This window comes from Caloenas nicobarica, chromosome 13 (assembly GCF_036013445.1).
Source record: "Caloenas nicobarica isolate bCalNic1 chromosome 13, bCalNic1.hap1, whole genome shotgun sequence".
NCBI lineage: Eukaryota > Metazoa > Chordata > Aves > Columbiformes > Columbidae > Caloenas > Caloenas nicobarica.
In genome coordinates, this window is record NC_088257.1 from 15,248,752 (window position 1) to 15,273,418 (window position 24,667).

General features: G+C 39.3%; 1 protein-coding gene across 6 annotated transcripts in view; it reads left to right on the forward strand.

Annotated features, from left to right (window-relative positions):
* Nucleotides 1–24,667, forward strand: part of TENM2 (teneurin transmembrane protein 2) — a 501,281-nt gene that overhangs the window by 403,222 nt on the left and 73,392 nt on the right. For 3 of the 6 annotated variants that reach the window (XM_065644313.1, XM_065644314.1, XM_065644317.1), the window contains 3 exons: nucleotides 16,377–16,571; nucleotides 22,032–22,232; nucleotides 23,700–23,912. In XM_065644313.1, coding sequence (XP_065500385.1) covers nucleotides 16,377–16,571; nucleotides 22,032–22,232; nucleotides 23,700–23,912 — 609 coding nt within the window. Of the gene's footprint in view, nucleotides 1–2,341; nucleotides 2,375–16,376; nucleotides 16,572–22,031; nucleotides 22,233–23,699; nucleotides 23,913–24,667 lie in introns of all 6 variants that reach the window. The other 3 variants (XM_065644312.1, XM_065644315.1, XM_065644316.1) reach the window with 3 other exon arrangements.

The window sequence follows — 24,667 nt, forward strand, 5'->3', positions numbered from 1 at the left end:
CCTCAGTACATCCCTCTGCTTCCCGCTTGTCCTTGCTGTGTTGTCTCTTTCCCCTCAAAAGCCAAAGTGGTTTCTTGGAAGTTTCTTTCAACCCTTTTACTGTTTTCTTGTCAGACATCACGGTATTTCTAAAGAACAAAGAAGCTTGAAAAACTACCTAAAATGACAAAACGGGCGTGTTGACAGAATTCTCGTATTTCTGTGCAAGCACAGAGCCGCGCGTCTTTATAGGAGGAGACGTCCCCAGCAGGGACCAGGGCCGGAGGGCTCTGTCCTCACCTGCTGCACAGGCACTGCCATGCCCGCTCCTACGGCCGCAGATTTGTATGCCCATTATATGTGAGAGCAGCTTCAGAAGACAGGTTTCAAAATTGCATTTGTACGCGTGGTAAAACACAGTAAAATGCGATAGAGAATTAAACATTTTCCGGCATATTATATGTATGGAGACATGTTTAATGTACATTTACTGTAATGTTAAATTTATACTTAAGCTGTCACAAGTATAGAAGGATAATGATTTTCTTTCCGTCTGATTTTTTTAAAAAAATATTATTTCCCTAGCAACACACGGCTCAATGTCTCACTGTAGAATAGTTTGAGGCAAGATTCAAATAGAGAAATGTAGAGAAAACGTGAACAAGCTCCTCAAATGGCTTTTAGAACTTGATTCATGCACCAGCACAGCACTAAACGCTTCACACTGGGTGAATCCCAAGTTAGATAGATACAAAGCATGATCCTTTATGCCAGTGAATCCCCTGTTACAGGGCTGATCTTGAGGGCATCAGAGACAACGAATCCTGAGAGGAGTCACCTGCAAACTCTTTGCAGACGGTGTGCAGGTACTCCCTGTGTTACTTTGCCCCATCCATGTAGTTCTAAAAGATAAAAATGAAGGAAATCTGTGAGAGACAGCACAGATTTGACTTCAGATCCATTAGCTTCAGGAAAACGACATGAAAATTATTAGAAAGAGATGAACTTTTGGCCCAACACACAGGCTGAAATACACTTTCCTACCCTGATGGAAGTGGAGGAAATTTCACCCTCTCAAGCACTCTTGCCAAATACTGGGAGGTTTCATTTCTCATCCTTATCTGTGCAAATGACTTATTCTCAGGTAGGCATTATCAACAGATTTACTCCATCCTTGCTCAGGGAAGATTCCCTTTGAAATCACTTGGAGTTTAACCTAGTCAAGAATTCCATCTAACACACAAAAAAGGTAACAATACATTTTAATCTCACGTGGGTAAAATATGGCTTATAAAGAAAAAGAAAGCCTGATAATCAAAAGATAATGCAGTGGTTGGAGATGTATCCTGCTGAAGAAAATGTGTATAGTTAAAGTCAGTGGAAGACTTGCTGTAAATTGAACTGCACTGAGAGTAACCTTCTGTCCACAATTAGCTGTAGGAGTTATTAATAAGAAGTGTTGCTGTGGCCAAGGATCAATTAAAGAATCAGACACGCAGCTATGATTACGTTATTTTGTTATGTTGTCGCTTTTTTATATTCATCTCTGTTTTTCTGTAACCTCTATGACATAACCACCCCAGTGTATCAAGGTGTCCTTCTTACTTAGTGTTCCCATTGTCTGTGTCTTATAATAGTTTGCTCTTTCAACTGCCAAGTTCTGGGGTAAGTCTCCAAGCAGGGATCCTTCATCCTGTCCTGCTTTTCGCTGTTTGCACAGTTCCGTGTTCCAATGAGTTGGGTTCTTAGAAGTGACTCAGAGTTGGCTGTAATTTTGTTTCATCTCATCATATATTTGAAGGGCATGCAACTCTTCCACTCCTTTAACAAAAATACTTCCAAAGACACTGTCATATACTGTTTTGCAAATGTGATCAGAGCCTCCTTTCATTTTGAATTTTGCAATACTAAGATTTGTATCAGAAGCATATTTGGCTAATTTGAAAAGGTGAAACAATGTACCATCACGTGGGATTTCTACATTGACATGGTGAGCGTCATCTGTTAAGAGATGGTGAGCGTCATCTGTTAAGAGATGGTGTCCAGTTTGTAAAAGAAGGAAAAAAATTGAGTCAAGAAGCTCATGTCAGCTACCATGAAGTTGCCATTTAGCAATGCTTTCTGGTTGATTATGCAATGTAATAAGAAACGTGTTTAATATTTTAATCTAAATGCATTGAAGGCTTTGGGATTTTTTTAAACCAGAAATTTGTACCATGTTTGATCAGTTAACTTTTAAATCTGATTTTAAGAACTCTAATGATTCAGATTTATGTTATTCGCAGTTTCTTTTCCTGTTCTCCTTGTGTGGGTTTTTCATTATTTTATTTTCATTCTGTTTGTTTTTGGCTTACTGGCAAAGGACGGCGCCACTTTAATAAGTATAAAAAGAAGGGTAGGTTTTTTTAAAATTTCTTTTTATTTCTTTTGCAACATCTATTTAGTTTGAAATAGTTACTAAGCTGTAAAGTGTAGTCTATCTCTTTTTATTCTAATGGATTTGCTGTTTCTGATGATTGCCCACACCACAATAAGAGTTCCTACCACTACCATTTTCTTTGTTATGTGTGTATTGTTAATCTCTGTATAAAAATGTAAAAAGCTGACAGATATTAAGTAAGGTATAATTGCTAGAAGTAGCAACTCTTGCTTTTTCTCAGTCGTTACTCAAATTTCACTTGTTTGAGACTCTTCTTGCTCTGAGGTTATTCAGAGGCAATAGTGCATAAAGTAATGGGTTTTTTGTCCATTGAATACTCTGCTTGAAACTACTCTCGTAGTCCCATGTCAAGAATGCTCCCAGTGGTGTAAGAGGCTCTGGGAGTGATTGCAGTGGGGAAAACATGAATTTTGGAGTGCATCTTGCTGAATAATTCAGTACTCAGTTCATTGCTGTAGAGCACGTGGCCCACATGAATGGATCGTGTCCAACGTACGCTGGTAATGTATAGGAGTTAGTATTTCCTCCCTTTGTGAGTAAGGAAAACAATATTTCCCTTCATAACTTGGCTAGAAATTTTAGGAACAGAAAAACAGAAGCTCACTGGGCTTTGAAGGGAAGGGTGGGAGGTGGTGCTGAATCGCCTTTCTCCCTCGCCTGTCCTGTGCATGTTCTGCAATAACAGGTCATAGATCAGACAAGTGGAGTGGCTTGGATTAAACATGATGGTACTCAAAGCAGATTGGCATGGCAAAGAGCAGGAGAGGAACAACAGTATTGCAAAATACACCATTTTTATGGCACTATAAAGAGATTGTCATGAGCGATAGTACTCGTTAAAGCTAATCTAGTGGTTAGTGCTTTACAAGCGAAATGAATAAATGAAAACAGCACCTACCTCCAGGAATTTACTGTGTCAATACAAGTTGAAAGGGAATGAATGGGAACCAAGTGACAGATGTGGAGATATACAGAAAAAAAAAAGTGATAGTGTTATAAGCACACTAGTAGTGCGTCTCTTGTCAGTTTAGGGGAACACTGGGGTAAAAGGCAGTTTGAAGGAGGGATAATGCAGCAGATAGGTAGTATCATGTGGGTAATGGAGGGCAAATGAGGCTTCTAAAGGAGATAGAGCACAGGAAAGAGCTCAAGAAAGCTTTTTAAATTTGACTTTCAAACGCATTGTAACAGAGAGGTTGAAGTTAGAATTCTAGCAGTGAGCAGTCTGGGGTGAAGTGGGTCTGAAAATGAAGTTGGAGCATGAAGTTCATGTTCCATGCGATAAGAGGAAAGGACCTGAAACAGGGCTGGGAAAGGAGAGCCACATAGCTGAAGGTTAGATTAACAGACTAACAATGTGATTTTTGCAGCCCTTTGCACACAGGCATGACTGAGGAAGCCTGAATTTATCAACACTGGAGAAAAAGGTGTTGATTTAATGTGGCTTTTATTTGCTGAAATCTAGGGCAAGAATTCTGACAAAGAGATGCAATGCAGAACAAATCTGTACGACTTTGTCGGAGCCTGAATGTGAGGTGAGGAAACGGATGAGTCAAAGCTAATATCCAGATTCTGAACCTGAATGACAAGTAGAACAATGGCATTGTCCAATGTGACACAGCAAGAATGCAGGGGAGGGCTGAGAAGCAGTGGGTTAGAGAGAAAAGAGAAATTAGAGAAATAACAACTTTATTGGCAAACATTTTATGTGTTCATAATCATACCGTGTCTCATCACTTACACTGTACTCAAAAAACCAAAAAAAAGTGTGCTTTTCTTTGGAAATGGTGCATTCATGACTTGTCACCCACACATATCTCACATCCTTTCTTGAAGCTGACAAAATTCAGCATGTTCAGCTTCACTCTTAGTATCTCTTTCTGGGTGGGTTTGGTTTTGGGGTTTGTGTGTTTGTGTGTGTCTGCGTGTGCTGCAGCAGCAGCAGCAGCGCAGCCCTGGCTTGTCACTCAAACCTTCTCTCTCAGTGGGTGGAAGCATCGTTTTGATACTTGAACAGACAAGGCTGTCTTGGGCAATGTTCCTCTCCAGCAGTTCCCACCTCTCTGACTCAGTACCTTAAAATGCCTTTGCTATAAATTTTCTTCTCGTTTTCCCAGTCTCAGATTTTATTAGCAGACGTTTCTCATTTCTGGCAAACTGATCATGTCCTCCCTTGCCTTCCAATGAATTTTATGTACAGGGCAGTGCTTGCCTGTCTGCCCTCAGTTTTCTTAGTTTTATGGAACTGCAATACACTCTGAAAGGGGGTTTGTGCCATTAACTTTGCCCAAAATAATTACAGAATAAATAAATGGACGTGTAACCTCTTTTGACAGTGATCGGAAGTCATTGCTGTCTATCAGCTGCTCGCTTGTCTGCATGAAACGAGATAGTAGCTTTGATCCAGTGTCAAGTAGTCAAGTAAAGCCAACACAAAAGCCACCGCTCTAACTCTTTCTAATTGGCAATTTAAACAGGAGCCAAGAACCGAAGGTGTCACAGGCTGAATTCTTTTGGATTGTTAGTGGTCGTGGCTCCAAAAGGGGCTCCAGGCACACAGGCAGTAGTGTGACAAGGAGCGGAGAACAGGAACCATCGTTTCTAGTCTGCAGCTTTCCTCACCCGTCCGCACAGACTCTGGTGAAGGTTAGAGGTAAAAACAGGAGACTGGAGAAGTCTGGACTCCCAAATTCTAGAACAGGTTGTTGTAGAATTACAACAATCTAACAATACTTTGTTAGATTTCTGTTACAACACTTTACAACATTTAGCATCCTAACATTGAATTACTCTTTAAAAACATGTACCTGTCCCTATAGTACAATGTAGATTAAATGTGAGGATTAGCAGACGTTTGCAAAGTATGTGCTATTAGTAAAAGGATGGTGCCATAAGAGTACTCAGATTATTCCATGGCCTGAGTCGGCCTGGAAATTGGTGCTTCATATCCTTTGTGTTCTTTGTAAGGGCATATGTACAAAGTTGAAATAGGACCCAGGAGTTACTTTTAGCATTGTGAATATTTGAGAAAACATACTTTAAAAATATGGATTTCAACAAGCAAAATATTGACTTCTAGTAATTCTTAAAGCTTTTACGGCTTCTGCTCATTCCAGCATTGAATTCAGGGTTAAAAAGTATTTATCTACGGAAGATCTTGTCCTGAATAATTTCAAGTGGCTACGCTCCTGTTTTTTAGAGGTAGATCCTTCCTTCTGTTTGTTATAGTTGTGTCTTTACGGGGCAGCAAAAATTGTGTAAAAGTTTTAAAGATATTTATTAATGTCATTAAATATACCAAATACTTGCATCTAGTAGAGCAACTTAATTAGCATTTGTTTTCTATAGTAAACCACCAGTAAACAAATTTGTGCTGTGGATTGCATCGCCTTTTCATATGTTTCTAAATTCATGTTGCAGCATATGAACTTGGAATTATGTCTGACTCCTTTTCCCAAAGAGCTTGCAGGACAGCAGTGCAGCTAGGAAGGCAGACTAATTTCTGTAGGAGAAAATGCTGAAGACAAAGCTAAAAGGATTGAGAAAAAAATGGGGAATGCTGAGGAATTCAGCAATGAAGGAGGAAGGAAATAACTGAGAAAAGTTGCTAGTACCACTGCTGGACAAAATATGATAGGTGAAAAGAAGAAGGCATGTAAGTAATTCCAAGTCTTTGATTTCGGTGACCAGCAGTGCATCTTTATCTGATCACTAATTACTCAACCTGTAGAAATTGAGAGGCCAAAGACAGAGGCACAGGCCGTGCTGCAGCTGAGGCCTGCAGCTGGAACCAGCCTTTATTGGCTTAGGATGATAGCGAAGTTTGCTTTGCTTATGTCCAAGATGGAAAGCGTATGTGAACACAGTAAAATCTTAAGAATGGTTTTTTTTTCAACAGCATTATAGTAATATCTTCATACTTATTCAAAGCTGCGTACGTTCATTTGATCTCTCACGACCGCTTTCAAAGCCCGCTCTATTATCAGTTGCTTCACTCTTATCTTTCTTCCCTTCTTATACATGTGCAGCAGCAGCGCACCTATTTGCACAAATATTTTCTGTTTCAATGGAACTCCAATAAATAGAATATTTCAAAGGGTTCCCAGTGCAGCAAGGAGGTGGAGATGCATACAAATACATGCAGGATGCAAACCAGTGTCCAGCTTAGTTTCTGGCAAGCCAAAAATCTTTCTTCCAATCCTGTATTACTTTTATTGCTGGCTAAGAATCTCTCTGCTCTAACTATGCTCTGCTGAGCTGAATTGTGCTCACTGTGATGTATGCTTTGTAATTTGTTTTTGTGTTTAATTGCTTAGCTTATTTAATTGTGTTGCAATCTACATTTTGGTTTTTAGATTGTATTGTCTCCATGGACTTGTACTGTTATTTGTTTATTTCATTAAGTTCTAAGAGTTTGTCTTTGCAGTTGTGTTGGGATCATCTCGGAGTCCTTGTGATGATGGTAAATGTCACTGAAGCAACTATGATTAAGTAGTATTGTAAATCATGTTATAGAAATACAGCTGTTAAGAGATCCTTAGACATTTGCCATCCCTGAATAACACAAGCAGCCCTGAATCACAGCTTCCGATTTCAGCATGCATGACTTTTTTTGTATCTACATTATATCTAGATCTGAACGTGTAATTTAGAACTTTTCCTATATTTAGACCCTATTTGGATGAGATAAATTCAGTTGGCTGTCGTCCCCCTTTGCTTTCTCAAACAAACAAAAAAATTCTAATTCAAATGTAGAAAAATGGTGAAATATCTACAGCTGATGTGGAACTCTGCAACTAATTGTGTTATGGTTTAAATCTTTTCCGCTAAATTTAATAAGGCAAATAGTAGTAACTAAAATGAGACGAAAGCAGTCTGGGTTTTAAATACCCTGAATACTGCAGTTTATGGGCGCAATCCTACATCTGCGGCACTGCTGTTAAGCCAGGGCTAAACCATTATCAGAGAAGTAATGGTTTTAACACCATTCACTGGGAATGGTGTAAAATCTTACCAAAGTATTTGAAGAAATGTTTCGCTTTTTCATTTCTTTTTCTAGATGCATAAATGACTTCGTGGTGTTAGTGCTTCTCTGTTATGCATCACAACACGTTCGGAAGGGATAATGCTGGTATTTGGTGTTTGTCCTTACTGCTGCTTTTTGTGAACTTGAAGCCTCATCTCTTTGATTCCTCACTGGCCCTTTCCATTGAGATAGCTACTGAAACCACTGAAGCAGCTCAGTTTTCCCTTTCTCTTCAGTTTTTCTAGTGATCAAGTTATCAAGACATACCAACGAAGCTCTACATGCTTGTCTATGACAGCCGTTGATTTCAACATCTGTTTATTTCCATCTGTTGGTAGAAAATAAAATTTCTTTCTCTGCACGTTCTTGCCATTGTATCAACTTCACTGCTTTTATCTAAAGCGGGAATTCCACAGCTCTGATTCTGTGTTACTAGTTCTCACAGAAAAAGGGTTTTAGATTGCAAGTCCATGTTTTCAGGACATTTGTATCCACCATCTACGTTTTCCTCCAATCCCATATACCACACAGAGAGTTGAAAATAATTCTTCTCTCGTCCCCTCATTCCCCCCTCCCTTCATTTTCAAAGGGAGAAAATATATGGCAAACTGATCAGTCGCATTGCTCTGTGGTAAGCCAGAACCAGTGCAGGGTAAGTTCCATTTCCTTGAATGCATTGATGCATATGAAAAAGGAATTGAACTGTGCCGCGCTTTAAGGATGCAGTAGATAGGGAGGACCCTAACTGATGGGCTGCAAATCATCTTAGTGTACTGCATGGAGAGCTGCAGTCTTTCCCGTAACATAGGCAGTGATAATTGCAGAGCTGCTGCAGTCGTGGAAGGGGAACAAACAGGCTGACAAAGTGCTGGATCCAGAATGTGCTGACAACAGAAAGTGCTCCAGCCACTGGAACCCTGGCGCAGCCCGCTGATTTGTCGGGTGTCTAGCTGAACTCATGTCCTCTTTTCTCTCTGTCTCCAATTTGTAGTTTGTTTTATACCACTTGAAAATATTTTTTCACGTTCAGCTGTGGCTTTTCCAGTGCGACAGTACAGCGGCCTTTTTCTGCCCCCCTCAGGACTCAAATATCTTTAGAGAACTAAGACTTAGATCTGTGTTGATGGCTTTCTAGATTGTCTAAGCTCATCTTCACGCTAGCGGTAATGAGGCTTCAGCCCTTCCAATCCACCACAAAATCAGTTCCAATGTATCCGTTGTTTGCTTAATTTTTATTTTCCCTATTCTTACAGAATGCATTGTTATTGTTATTAAAAATATTATAAGGGTCTATTCATTAAGCAAAATTTTCTTGTAGCAAGTGACCAACCCCAAAGAGATAATTTTAAAAATTTGCTGTGGGTCTGGAAATTCCTACTGGATAGTGTGGGAAGACATATTCATGTTTCTTACATAGATTTTTGTAACAGTTGTAAGCAAAACAGCTATCTAATGGAAATAGAAGCTTTGTAGAACTGTAGAGGAAGAAAAAAAGAAGTGTTTTCTTTTTGACAGATGAGGAGATGAGGTCACTTGGAAGGCAATGAGAAAAACTGAGGTTTTTGATAAATTTTGACCATAGCAAAAGCTTGCTGAGTGTTCAGAAGAATGTAAATATTCATTGTACAATTAATATTGTTCAGTCACTTCTATAAAAAACCTGCCATTTTTTTAATAGAACAGCTTAAGTACTTATCGATTGAGAACTTCTATAACTCTCAAAATGGAGGCATCCCCATATCTCTACAGGTATTTTAAATGAATTGAATTAATCATAGGCTTAAAAGTCTCTAGTGATCTTCGTTAACTTTCCTGGGTTTAATTAAAACATCTGTGCGCTTTTAATTTATCGATTCACCCAACTCATATGTCATGTTTTTAACACACCCCAGAATGCTCTGCATCATTTTTAACCCAATTTCCACTTAACTAAAGCAATTAAATTCACCCTGGATTAATTAAAGCATCCATACTTTAGTGCTTAAGTCAGCGTGTGCTGCTTTCCCCAAATGGTTTCTGAATGTCAGAGATTTGACACACCTGATGGGTTTTTTGTCCTTCTGGAAATTCTTCTCTGAATCTCTTTCTTTCTTACTAACGTGCAGTTTGACAGAGCTAGACAAGGAGCTTGGTAAGGCTTGGGCTTGGGCAACTGCACTAAGGAGTGGGGAGCATGACTACTATCGAGGACTGTACATTTCATCTTAATGCTGACCTGATGCCTGTAAGCGTAGAGTACCACTATAATTAAAGCATTTAAATTATTTGTGCGTTCTGTAGTCAAAGTAAACAGTTTCAGGAAGTAACTAATAAAGCATATAATGTCAGTAGCGTAGTCGTTCATTCTTCTATCTGGGTGAATTTCTACAAGATGACTTCAGCTTGGAAGAGCACAAGGTCTTAGATCAACCTAAAAGATGGTCTAGATCTTCCTAATTTCAGCCTGATGGAAGCTGGTGAGCTCTGAAGAGCGGGCAGTCTAGTCAAACACCTTTCTCCCCAACCGTGCAAACATCATGTTTGTGAGGCAAAAGGAACAGATGAGAGAAAATGTGCCTCGATTCATTCAATCTCCTCTTCCAGAATGATTTTCGTGGGGATAAGTTTGCTAGGAGTGGGACAGCTTCTTTCCAGGAATATAGCATAAAAATAGCTAAGCTAGTAAAACTGTGAAATGGCATAAACCATGGAGTGGTCCTAGAAGTTATTACCAATTTTCATATGCATAAATGAACTCCAGTTGAAACTAATAGGCATGCGGACAAGTACACCCAACTGATTCAAATAGGTTTAAACATAAAATATGAAGGACAGTTTTGTCAAACAAAAAAATAGTATTTTTAAACTACAAATAAGAATATTCATATATTGAATGTCTCCTAATTTTTTAGAAATATGGGCAAACACTTGATGTGGGAAGTAATAATTTGTTATATTTCATTACTGGTTTGTTTAAAATAATAATAATGTAAATTCTAAAGCAAACATTTTGAATAAGGTTGTCAGAAATTAAGTTCTTAATTAACTGGGCTGTTTTTCTAAAATGCAAATCTTTGCAATTCCTTTGGGTTGTAATTTTGTATATTTTAAGCCAATTAGAAATGAAGATTGTTTATATCTAAATAGGTATGAGTTCGCTTTAGGAGGCCGATTGTAGGCAAGAACTTTATTGTAGATTTTGGACTGAATCTAAAATTATTCAGGGCTTTGGCATACAATTGTTGTAGCATTCAGCTTCTATCGTCAGTAAAATATGTCTTCACCTGCTCGTATCTTAATCTGATTTGTCCATTGAAGAGAACTTAGCATTTGTAGACTAAACGTTACGTATGTGCCACCAAGATAAAGACCAAAAAGAGAAAAACACCAGTACAATGTGACCCTATTCATATTTTTTAGGTATTTGGAACCAGGCAGTTGTAGTTTACATTACTTTTGGATCTTCCCTGTATTTCTACTCCAGTTTGGAGCTGACCCGGAATGCATGTAGTGGTTTCAGACTAGACTGTTATAAATAGTAATCCATTTTCTTTATGCACTGGCAAAATCATGCATAATGTCTCAGCAGTAGCAGTTTAATCTCTGCTAAAAGGAAGTCCGAGTATGAGTTATTGCAGTCTGAATTTATTATTCCCTAGAGGAACCGCACCCAGAAGGTTCACTGGTAAGGTTCATTGGTAAGAAGTTTGACCTACATCTGTCTTCAGTGCAATTCCCAGCGGTCAGCGAAGCAAAGAACAACTGATTTCTGTTATGCTAGTGTGCATTTCATTTTTTATAGAACTAGGAATTTGTGCAACTCTGTCCGAAGAGCGTATCAAAACTGCCCAATCTGTAGGCTCAGATGATTTTTGAGAGACAACTATAGAATGTAAATATGGTTGTATTAAAGACTTGAAAAACATTTACTCTGTTTCATGATACATAATGACTTCCTCCAAGCTTAGGGACACTGGGCTGACTTGCACTAACAAGTACAGGGTCGTACTAGTTACGACAGACCAATTCCACATGCAAGTAGGTGCTCACACGTACGGAACAGGTGATCCTTATGCAGTTCTGTAAGGGCGTATGCTGTCAGGCGTAGTTCTATTAAGCTGTGTTCTATAGCAAAAGTTGCAGGACTGAAACTCTCTTTGTCCTTCTAAACAGGAACATCTACAGATATAAATAATCTTTGTTTCTCTTAGGTCTGACAAAGTTCTGTACAGTTCAACAAGGGCCAAACTTATCTTACATAGGAGTATAAATAGTGTCTCTTCAGAATGTTTCTTTCTTTGTTTGTATAGAGGTTATGCTATGGAACTAAAGCTGCAATGGTTCAGACCAAAATTCCATTTTACCCAGGATTTCAGTTCAGTATGGTGGCATATGGCAGATAGTTGAGGAAGAGTAAAAATTGTACCTGTCTGTGATGCTTCTCCAGTAAATTCATTTGATTCTAGAGATAACTTGTGTTAGGACTTCCCAGAGTAGATATGTCTCTTTGTTTATAGCATCCTTTGTAGATTTTCATTCCATGATTTTGTCTAATTTTGTGTTCAATCAGGGAAAGTTCTTCCATGAGTTTTAACTTGTCAGATAATCCTGTTAAAATTCATTGATGGAGCAGTTAGCAGTACTTGAGGTGTAAGGGCACTTCAGACTGTCTAGGTGTTCTGTTAGCGTAGCCTTAAACTTGCAGTTCAACACGCAGTCCTAATTTTCCTTACTGCTTACATTGTGAGTAGGCAGTCAAGCTCATCTTTTTTGCACACCAAGCTGTGGTAAGAAGAATCTGGTTTATATGCAAGATTAGAGCTTACAAGCATTATGGATGAAACCATTCTGGTCCTTACTCAAACAGTACACCAACGGGCTTGACGCAATTTTGTCCATCCAGAGCAGTGACTCCCCTCGCTGAGCTACCATCTCACCTCAAAATTCTGTGGTACATTAGTTGGAAGCTTTTGACATTGATATGGGGTGACTCCTGACAGCTTCTCTGGGCTCTGAATAAGCCTGTAGATGGCACAAAGAAGCTAACATTCTTATGCCTTATTTCTGAGCTCCTTGCAAAATAAGAGCCGTGTAAGGGCATTGGGTGTGACCTGGTCCAGGACAGGGAAGCATTGCAGATACATATTCAAAACCCTTTTGAGTCTGCATATTTGTGTGTCCAGAAATTCAAATAACTTTCAAGAGAAGTATACCAATTTGTCTATTTTATGAGGAGGAACTGAAAAAAGTCTGCAGTAGAGAACTGCCAGGATAGGTCCTAGTGGTACAGGGTAATATTTGCTCTACAGCAAGAGGAACCAAACCAGAACTCTGCCTTCAGATCCTGTTTGGAACTTGAGGTAGCAGGGGAAGGCCTCTCAACCAAGCAGCTGAGTGACTAAACCAAGTTCTGCACCGGCCTCCAAGAGTTTGACTCCTCAGATATCCTTTACTGGTTTCTTGCCGTGCTGTAGAAGAACGCCTCTCGTGAGTATGTACATGCGAATACTGTGAGGGTGAGTGAAAGGACTGTGTATGCAGACTGCAGCTGAGATTCCTTTGTGTTAAGAGTCACTGGACAAAGTGGTGGCTTTTGATGCCAGACCATGTGGGCATTATCCCTCACCATCTCCCCTCCCGGTCCGTGTGGAAGAGGCTATTATCAAACCACCTTTCCTCATGCATCAGGGAATATTAACGTTGCTCAAAAAATACCTATCCAAAGATAACTGTTAGAGAGAGAACTTTTAGAAGGATGTTTGGCTGATCTTTCCTGCTCAATTCATGTTCTTAAATACGCGCAGCCCATAGGACTCGAAGGTCTGTAGTATCCGTTGGCAGTAACTTGATCAGCTGAGCCCCATGTTGAGAACTTCGTCTGGCTTTGTTAAAATACTGTTAAAGGGCAGAATCACATCAACAAAACCATGCTTAGGGTTAATGCCTGTTGTGCTTATTTAAACTACACTTAGGAGCTATACCCTTGTGCTTAACACTTGAGTGTTGCCATAACTACTCCTGAAGACCTCTGTCCACTTTTTGACAATCCTATTATGTGATATGTGTTGTCCTTGTGCAACCTATCTGTTCTCAGAAATGAGATGGAACTTGATTGTTCCGTTACATAAACCAACTTTTCTTCACCCTCCTTCAACAAACTTTGAACAGTCAGTTCTCTCCTGGAACAGGCACCATCCGCTTTACATGGGGGAAATAAGCAGTCCTAGATAACAAGAACTCCAGATAACTCTGGAGTTGTTTGCACATTAATGAAAGCAACCTGGATATAAAATTAGAGCGGACTGTTTTGGGTCCAACCCAGCAGCAACATGGTCTAGTATAATAAATAAGCCTAGCAGACCTCTTTTTAGGCTGCCTGCACCTGCATTCTGTGGAAGAGCAGCTTGATTCTCTCTCTATTCCTTGCTTAGGACAGCCTATAAACCCACAGCGAAACGTTAATGAAGAGCTATTTTTTACAGCAGTGACAAGCCAGCTTGTTATAACCTACACTTGCTTATGTTCTTGCTGACATGTTTCTCCTGCAATCTTAGTGACATGGCAGCCTTGGAAATGCCAAAATCTGACCACGATGCCAAAATCTGTCATTTTTTCTCACTCTCAGAATGATTTTCCTGGTTTGTAGAACAACTCCCGCAGAGGGTGTAGATTAAACTTTGTGGCTTTAGGTTGCAAGTGTCTTCATCGTAACTATTCATTTCTTCCCTAAGGTTAAATGACAGATTCTCACATTTGTCCGAAGTCAGTTCTGGTGTCACTAGCATCTTGGCAATGCACACTACAGTGTCAGATCACCGAAAGCAAATTACTCTTCAGCTTATATACAAGCTTCACTAGGACTGAACAGGTTTCCAAACTATAGCAAGACCTCTGACGTGGTAGAAGCATGAAGACAGTAACGAAAAGCTGTGACATGACTTTCATCTTTACTGAAATTCCTGAAGCACAGTAGCAGAGCAAGGCAGCATTAAAAAACTACTGCAGGAGCTCTTTAGCCCAAGAGCCAGCACCATCTAGTACTGTTTCTTCTGCCGTGCCAGTCTCTGATTTCCCAGAAGCGGAACCCTGCAAATTCAGATGAAAAGTAGGATCTAAGAATGGCCTTCCCATAGACGTGTTCCAGGTAGCAGATATATATCTCTTTAGCTGGACCACAATTGCCCATTGCTTAATGAGACTGAGGCCCAAGGCAAGAAGAGAAGCAATCTCACACGGGGTGGCTGGCGCAGTATCACCCAGCTAGGTCTAGGTTGCTTGTTGTTTTCTCAGTTTTGTTTTTTATTTATTTTGGTAATGGATTTATTTCTGCTCAGTCCCTCTTGTAGGAGACTGTGCTGTTCAAATCGAGTTATTGCCTTTGAGGTTTGACTCCAGAGGAGAGGTTTGCAGAACAGAAGTCCTTTCTGCTGATGAGTGCTATGTTGACCTGTAAAATAGCAAAACAAAATCAGCTGTAGAAAAGAAAGACTAAAAATTATACATGTGACATGTGGCCCATCAACCTATAGTCTTAATTGAAATGATTCTCAGCGTTCTAAATTTTAGCTAACATCTCAGGTTACAAATCTGAATTTTTTCTTCAGATCAATTTTTTTCTCATTTCAAATAAGAAAATTCATGAAAAAAGTCTATCCTGAAATGTGTTCTTGAAGCAGATCAATGGGACAGCTGAGATTAATAAAGGTTATGGAACTGAACAGTGGAGAAGTTGTACAACTGGACAATTACACATTTCATTGGAGGAAATCAATTACTTGTGTTCTCCTTGATCATTCAGGTTAAAGGGATAATAGAAGCAAGGAGACAGTAGGACCTTTTAATGATTAATAGTAACTTTTGAGTATATTTTTGGCATTGGAAAACTAGCTGTTAGTTTCTAATTTCTTTGAAGGGTGAAAAGACAGGGAAATACTTTTCTGTCTTTATCAAAGTGCATCACAGAGAAGCACAAAAGTGCACCTTTTCTCAAAGATTCACTTCATTACTCCCATTTTCTGTTATTCCTCTGTGATTTTTTTCTGTTTCTCCGGCTGGTGACCACACATTCAGTGTCTGGCAGGCATGGAAGTTCACAGATTGCCAAAGACATGGGCATATAGGAGTGTGAATATGCCTTAGTGGAACATTTGTGTGTAACTGGCTTTTAATAAACCACTTCTTTCTTTCCATTGCTCTGCATACGTACAACATCTGATTCCTGGCATCCAAGACCTGCTGACTACTTTTATTATTCACAGGCTTCACTTCATTTGCATAAATGAATATTTACTCAAACTGTGTCTTACCCCCTTAATAATAATGGAGGGATAAGGGTTAATGGTGCTTTCTTGTCAATACATGCAGGGTAGGAGCAGTCACTCAGGGATTTGGGAAAACAAGGTTTAGCAGGGATATTAGTGGCAGGGTGCACTTGTAGATTAAAACTTGAGTTAACCATGTGTTCAAGATTCTTGCACCAAAAAAAAACCCCAAGTCGAAGGGTCTAAAATTTTGGGGAGACGTTACATTAAAAAAGTGTTATGGAAGAAGAAAAATGCTATATTATAAACTGTTTTGGGGACTGAATGTTTCGTGTTCTGCTATCTGTGAAAATTGGATGTTACCTAGTAGAACAGAGCAGAGTAATGTCAGACTCAAATCTATTCACAGTGCTTCATCAGTTATCCTGAACTTCATCAATAGTCTATAAAGGATAGTAGTTGTGTTCTCAGAGTGCCCAACATGTGTGCGTTTTATTAAATAATATAATAATAAAATGATTTGTTTGGGAAATGAAGAACTGAACTAGTACAAATTAGCTTGGATTTCTTTTGCCAGTAAATTAACATATTTGAATATATGTCTAAGTATTTGGTAGTGGATTTGTAGCGCACTTTTACAGGAACGCGTGTATGACCCTCTCTGCTGTTTTTCTTTCGTTCCCTTTTCCAGCTGCCTGCCCGGTGCTGTGCAGTGGCAATGGTCAATACTCTAAAGGCACCTGCTTATGCTACAGTGGCTGGAAAGGTCCAGAATGTGATGTCCCCATCAGCCAGTGTATTGATCCCTCATGCGGAGGTCACGGTTCCTGCATTGAAGGGAACTGTGTCTGTTCTGTTGGCTATAAAGGAGAAAACTGTGAAGAAGGTAATTGAGTTTGTTTTCTGGGTTTTGGAGTTATTCAGTGGGAAGAAAAAAGGAAAGAACGGAATAAAAATGGAAATGTAAAACTACTGTAGCCGATAATTGTAAAAGAGGGGTGAAAATATAGTCCACGCAATTTTACTGATCTATCAAAGTTCAGACAAAACTTCTGACCTCCTATATATGTTGTTTTGCAGTATTAAGATTGTCTGTCACAAGTATACCTGAGTAATTCCTTTGTTGAAGAGTAAAGAGAAATCTTTTTTTATGGATTATATTTATTGAACACTTTAGATGTGAAAGGCAGAGGAAAAAGGAACAGTGGCAGGGAAAATTTTATAGCTGCAGCTCCACACAAAGCAAACATATCAGTCACTATTAAGAGAGAGGTTGAGGAAACAAATTTGAAAGACTTGGATATCCATGTCCCTGACAGACTTTGTGTAGGACAAATTACTCCTGTTAGCTGCAATCACATGGGATTAAAGAAATGTATATGGTGCACGCAAATTATAACTGTCCTTTAAATGCAGAAAAGGTCTTCGTGTTGAAAGCGTCCTATTCTTTGTGTATATAGAATGAGCAAATTTAACAAAATAACCCATACAAAATGCGGTCATAGATTAAGCTCGATATTGGTTTTGTTCACAGCGTTTTCTGTTAGAATGCACACCATAAATTGGATGGCTTTTCTTTTTAAAATGTATTAGGATGGTTTTAAAAGGGAATTTAATTCCCCAGAGGATTGCTAAATAGACAGTTGAGCATACCTTGGCACATTCTCAGAGCAGGAATAGTTCAAGCTACTTTATGAAAACATTCCAGAGCTTATTAATCCTCCCAAAGGAGGAGCAGTTTGAGGACTAGAGTGATAGGACTGGAGCTGCAGGGTTTTACAACTAAAGAGTCTCTATGGAGTATTCTGAGCGGGATGCGGATCTGTCTACCACGCGTATCGATTTTTGTCTCGCACTGTAGTAAAGAGCTGTATCTCCCATCAAAAAACAAAGGGAAGAAAACTATAGGGACCTAAGCCACTAAAGGTTTTACCCTTTGGATGTGGACTGTAGTCATCGCCTTTAGGACAAGATTTTGCATTTGTCTGGGTGAACTTACTTTGCTAAAAGCAAAAAAAAAAAAAAGCTAGGACTAGTGGGACTGCCAAATCTGCAACTGTTTGTTCAGTGCATGCCTGTCACCTCCTTCCAGGAAAGCTTCACCACACTGATTTCTAAAGCTCTAATCCAGCATTCAAGTGAAGTCAGTAGAGTTTTTCCATTGTTTTTAATGACTTGCATTTTAAGCTATATCCAGAAAATTCTGTAATGTCCTTTTTGTCTGCTAGAATTGATAGTTCTCAGTTCACCCTGAGCGTATGATTATAGGAAATATCCAGAAATTATCTGAAATGCCTTGCTAGCATTCTCATTGAAATCAAAGATGGAAAAGACTGTCTTCAGCATGCTCTGCAACATCCAGTTTGTTCCCCAGGAGCACAGACACTCTCTTCTGGTAACTGCAATGGTTTGCTCAGTCTAATTAAGTTATATGAATTTGATCATGTTTTGTGTTGTCACATAAATGCTTGTATTATTAGAGAGACTATGGTAGATATACTGATCTTTCCTTCATTTGAGTCTACATTTTACCTTCTAAGGAGTTCCTCCCTCATTTTGATTGTCATTTCCACCTACTTGCATGGAATTCTCTCTCTACTTTGAGTTGTCTAGAATGGCTGTGGTATATCTGGGCCAGACATCTGGAATCCCCTAGCACTCCTGGGAGACAAACGGGCTCTTGTAGTGCTAAATTCAGCTTCTCCTAAGGTGAATGCTTGAAATGGGTGAAACAAGCACATCACCAGCTCCAGAGAAGGTCACAGGACAAACTAGTGCATATTTTTTTGCAAAGGTGTTAGTGCTAACACCATTCACAGTTGGAAACACTACAAAACATTGTCAGTCAACAAAGTTTTTGGGAGGTGAATTACTATGTGAGGTGAAAGGCCATACATTATTTAATCAGCAGTATGCTTGAAAGGATAAGGTTTTTCTTGAAAGATAAATGGATTACAAAGGCTGGAGGTATTGACTGCAAACTTGCAAGGGGCCAATAACATGACAAGAAAGGTTAAAATAACCTTTTTCATACATCATTGGGCAGTAAATAAGTCAGTAAATTAATTTACAAATAAATAAAACCAACCATTATGCTTCTACTCTAAAATTCCGTTTCTTCTGACATATTTCTCACATTATTCAAGAGCTACCAGAAAAATGTTATAATATAAAGTGGTGCCTCTCCAGTTGCAGGTAATCATCTGATTTTTTTAAAAAACTTTTTGTGTGAATAAAAATTCTGCCATTCTAATGGTAGAATGATACAAATAAATATATCTGTATTTATAAATAATTTATGAGATCTCTTCTCTTGATTTGAGCTTCCCAAAGGAACGGCAAAGACTGATTCATTTGTCATTTTCCAACTAAGATATTGAATTAGAAGAAGTAGGTCAGCATTTTTTTTCTTCCCGTTAGCCTTTTATTTCTGATATTCATCATGGTCATATTGTTCAAACAATTTACCTGAAATGAAAGTGGCACCAAAATCAATATTTGTGATGCAAAATTTTTTGCAGCATAAACACTGTTGTTCTATTAACAAATTTGCACACAAGATGAAGTGGCACATTTGTCAGGTTTCATTCAATCTGGTTTAGGGGGAGACAAGTGAAATTGCCCAATTCAGTGCAGTTTAAGGGTGGTTTTCCTGTCAGCTTCATGGTCGAGTCATTTGTCAATGACATTTAACTTCATAAGTGTAATTCATGGCTCTTTGGGGGTTTTATGGTACATATTGTTCAGAAAACTCCTTGACCTCCTTTTTTGTCCTTAGGGATATAAATTGCTTTCCGTACCTTTTTTGTCAAATCCACAGAGGACCCAGTACTAAATGAGCTCTAATGATCTGAGCTGCCAAGGGGCTGTGAGTTCTAAGTCTAATGTACCTACGTGCTAAGGCACGTTCTCCTTTGTTTAAACACCAAAGAAGTTCCATTTATAAATCCTTATTAAATACCATTGTAAACCCTTCTAAAGACTCGAGGCCAGCACCTCTGCAGCAGAAGTCAGTGTAGTTCTGCTGCAGGTAATCATGTTATGCTAATTTTAGCAGCTGAGAATCTGGCCCAAGATGATAACTCTAGGAGCACGTATTAAAATAGAACAAGATTTGAGTTCAAAGTAAAAACTCTCTTCCATTTAAACTTTGAAAGCTGTTGCTTATATGATAGAACAAAACAGCTGTAAAGTATATTTGTCTAGAACAATGGACACGGGTGTGTTATTCTGTAAAAGAAGGGAGATTTGGGGCTTAGGGCTATTGATAAGCTTATTCTGTGGAAATAAGTCTCAGCTGCATGAATACTATAATTCAGGATAGAGGAAAGACCATTAATTTATGTAGTAAAAGGTAGTGGTTTTCATGTGCCTCACATAGCTTTTGTTAGTACTTTGATTTGAGAACGAAGATGATACCTTTCTGACACAGACAGTACATGAGGACTCATCAATATCTCTTAAAGTCAGCTGTCCTGCCACATACAATGCTGTACGCATATCACCCTTTATACATTTTGCATTAAAATATCATCATCTCAAAAAAAGAGAGTAGACTAAATTTAGCGGGGGGGGAAGTAATCTTCGTTCTCCAAGTAAATTGACCTAAATCTTTGTGTCGCGTCTTTATTCAATCAGATTGTTTTATCACCGTTCTGTGTCTGTCAAGTTCAAGAGAAATAGTGTGAAAGACATGTTCTGACTTTTGGGCAGCTTCTAATTTCATTAAGCACCAAGAAGGAACAACAGTGCAGGACAAGCATTCCAGATAATTTTAGGACAATTTATGAATTTATCAAATCTTACGTGAACAGAACCGCAAAACAAGCTTGGTTTACCTATAAATACAAAACTGCATTACAATATTTGAATGTCCAATTACCTAAGCATTAAATCTTTTAAAAGAAATACAAAACCCACATAGCTAGTGTCATCATTAAAATGAAAATCTTATAAGGAATTTTATAGCAATTTATCCCTGTACTACTGTAATCTGAATTAAAATCAAAACTATTCTGATAACTCATGTTATTGCTTCTCTACATGTGCCTGCCTCAATGCTCTGTGTTGTATCTAATCTATATACTTACTTTAAATGTTCTGCAACTACATAAAGTAATTTGACAAGACTGTTTATAGAAAAGTTGAGATTTTAAAGATCAAGTATTGTTCACATAAGGTAGAGTGAAAATGTCTCTGCCTTAATTTAGAAGGATCAATTTGGAAAAGATGAGAGATAAATCATTTTCATTATAAGCTCAGATCTTCCTAGAGCTGCAAGAGAGAATGCCAATCATTCTAGGTCCTTCTGCTGGGAGCTAATATATACCAGTCATGAGATGAATTCATTTGATTTAGGACATGAATTTGACCTTGGCCCTCAATTTCGCAGCAAAAGGCAGTTGGTAAAGCCTCTATGTTGGTATTTGCAGTAGAGCATAGCATACTTACACCAATTCATTATATAAAATAAAACTTTTGAGGACCATAATGGTACTATATAGAGTTTATTTGAAGGACAGCCCGTAACGTGTCTTTCTTTAACAGGATTGAAATGGCAACTGAAATTTCGTGGATTTTCCGTCATAACTATTTTCACTTTCTTATTCTGTTGTTTCTGGATTGAGAAAAGATCAAATCCCTATCTGTATCTGGTTTTCTTTATTTCTATAAGAGGAATTGTCTGCTGGTTAGAATATGGGTTGAAGTAACTAGGACTCTCAGTTTCCCAGCTCAGCTACTAATGGACCACGAATCAAATGCTCAGAAGTGCCTGAATAATTTAGGAGTCTAAATGAAGCTGAAAGCCAGTGATATTTTGACTTCTGGATACTTAAAGTGGATATCACAGTGTTATTCTCACAATGCTCTAGCATTTCAATAGTGACAATAGCAGTATTGATGCAGATACTCCAAAGAAAAATAACCTTGAAAAGGTGCAATTTATTCCGTTATTTTATGTTTTGTTATTTAAATATAGTGCATGAGTCCTGGGAACTTCAGTGTGTCTCAGAAGAAGTATCCCCAGGTGAAACTTATGTGTGGAACTCTTACTATGTGTATATATTTAAGTGTAATTTTTAAGTCCTTGTGCTTCTTCACTGCAGCATTCCTGCAGTAACCTTTCATTGTTCACTCTGTTTTATCTGGAGCTAAGGTAAAACACAAATTACATCGCACTTTCCCAGGTGTTAATACGCCTTGAAGAACCACGTCAATTTGCTCTATTTATCACAGCGCTATCTACTTTTCAGAGCACGCATCTCCAGTTTCCCAAGCATCCCGTTGTGCGAACTGACCTTTCTCTGCATTGTTTTTTTGTTTGTTTGTTCGTTTTCTTCCGCAGTGGATTGCTTAGATCCAACGTGCTCCAGCCACGGGGTGTGTGTGAACGGGGAGTGTCTGTGCAGCCCGGGCTGGGGCGGGCTGAGCTGCGAGCTGGCGCGAGCGCAGTGTCCCGAGCAGTGCAGCGGCCACGGCTCCTACCTGCCCGACACCGGGCTCTGCACCTGCGACCCCAACTGGATGGGGCCCGACTGCTCCGTCGGTAAGGAAATCTTCCGTCCCGACTCCGCGATCGTCCTATTTCCCTAAAATTTTAATGCCTATGGCAAGCTCGAAACGCACATCATTTAGGAAATTGTCTTTGGAAGGAGTTTGCTCCTGTTTAGTTACATTGGGAAGAAATGTGTTATGTATCTTAGATGCTATTTTTGTGACATTCTTAATTTGGGACTGCGGGGTGGGGGGAATGCAGGGCTAGGAGTTTGTATTTCATTCTTATGGTGACCCCCTTTACTTAAGTGCTTCACATCTGTTTCCCAACTGCTAATGAAAATTCGGAATATATAAATATAACATTTGAAGAATGGGAAACACTACAATTATGTACGTTTTTTGGGTTTGCTTTACCGTACATCAAAATGCTACTCAGTTATGTAAAACATCACAAAACAGAAAAATCTCTTTTCAAATAGAGGGGATTTTTCCCTTTTCGGTTGTACATGGAGTATTTAAAAAATAATTAAAGAGCAAGAGACACTAAAAAGCAGGCATGAAAGTGTAAGCTAAAAAATTTTATCCCTCTCTAAAGCTGCAGTCACAAAACTTGATTATTCGAACAGAAGGAGCTAAAGAGAAAAAAACGAAGTTTTGACAAGACGGCAAATGTTCTATTTTGGGGAAAAAATACTGGGAATTTTGCGTTGATATTCTAAGCTGAACCTTGAGAAGGAGCTGTAGGCCATAAGCAAGTCTCCGAAACTAACATTTACATTTTTCACAGTTACTCAGTTATTTGTCAAGGTTAATGACTTAGAATTCCCCATCAGATAAATGAATATCAGGGTGTGTTTTTTCTGCTTCATGCGTCAGCAGCCAGAAAAACTCATGAATGAGAGTTTCACTGTCAACCTCTTTGGTGATACATGAGGCAAAAGACCCCTCTGGTTGCTTCTCTACAACTTCAGCTGGCAGAAAGCAGTAGAAGAATTTTTGGAGTGAGACGCCTGCTGACTGACCATCTTAGTAATAGGATTCCAAAATCTCTCCCTTGAAAGTGTCTTTTACCCATCACTCCTAGAGTCTAAGTGGCCCTGAATTGTCACCATTCTGTGCTGAATGAGCTTTAGGTGAGTTTCAGTCTCATTTTTAGCAAATCAATAGCTGTATCAAAATCACCAGAGATCCAGGTTTGGAACTGGTGTCTGAACAGAGGATACAGTTCTGCGGCAGCCTGTCCGGCATACAGTAGCAGATTTTTTTGAAAACAACGTTTTAACATAATTTAGTTCGGGTTTGGGGTTTTTTTGGTGTTTATTTTTAAGTTTGTTTTTAAGCAAAAATTAAGTGCTGGTTTTGATCTGAACATGAACAGTCCAGCCGTTGGCAGCGCGTAGTTTTCAGCAAAAACCTACCTGTTCCACTCACCCTTCCCTTGGTGACCGGGTTGCTGCTCCTGCTCCGCTGGGGCTGACCCGAGCCAGCTATAATCCTTCTTTTTTTCTTCTCCTAGAAGTGTGCTCCGTCGACTGTGGCACGCACGGGGTGTGCATTGGCGGAGCGTGTCGCTGCGAAGAAGGGTGGACAGGAGTGGCGTGTGACCAGCGTGTGTGTCATCCCCGTTGCACGGAGCACGGCACTTGTAAAGATGGGAAATGTGAATGCAGAGAGGGCTGGAATGGGGAGCACTGCACCATTGGTAGGCAAACGACAGGCACCGAAACAGGCACATATTGCTTTCTTTTCATAAATCGTAGAAACATAGTTACTGTTGTGTATTGTAATGGGCTGTTCCCTTAAGGACCCTAGTGCTTTCAGATATTATCTCTGATATTATCTCAGATATTATCTCAAAATGTGTTGGGCAAAATGCAGGTGAGCTCTTGGAATCATTTAAAATCAGTCACAAACTGATCAGGGGAGAAAAAAAAAAAACCAACAACAAATTCCCCAGCAGATGAACATTAGTAAGTAGATATGTAACAAATGGTCCATTACAGCATCATCTGAGCCAAGATTTTCAAACTTAACTATGCATTCCTTTGTGTGAATGACATCTTTTTTAATTTCCCGGTCTGATGCATCAGTGCTCTCCCGCTATTAGACATCGCATCTGAAACACATCACCACCATCCCCACACAGAGCAGGGGTCAAGTTGTGGAGGAATAAGTGTTCCTGGTGCTACAGAAATAGCTCCCGAGCGTTCTCCCGTTCTGTGCCAGCAGGCACGGGGTGTGCGTACGGCCGGTCCCGGCACGGGGAGCCCTGTGGGTGCTGCCACACACCCCTGGACCCTTTGCTGATGGTGCTGCTCAGCGCAGCGTGGGCATCGAGCAGCGGGTGTGATGGGTCGGCCTGGGAAGTTCAAAAAGGTCACACTTACACAAAGCCGTGGTGCTCTATCCTCTCAATTACCGTGCTTGAGAATGTATCCTGAAGATAGATTAATTGTTCCTGAGCGAAGTTCTTTATTTTGTCTC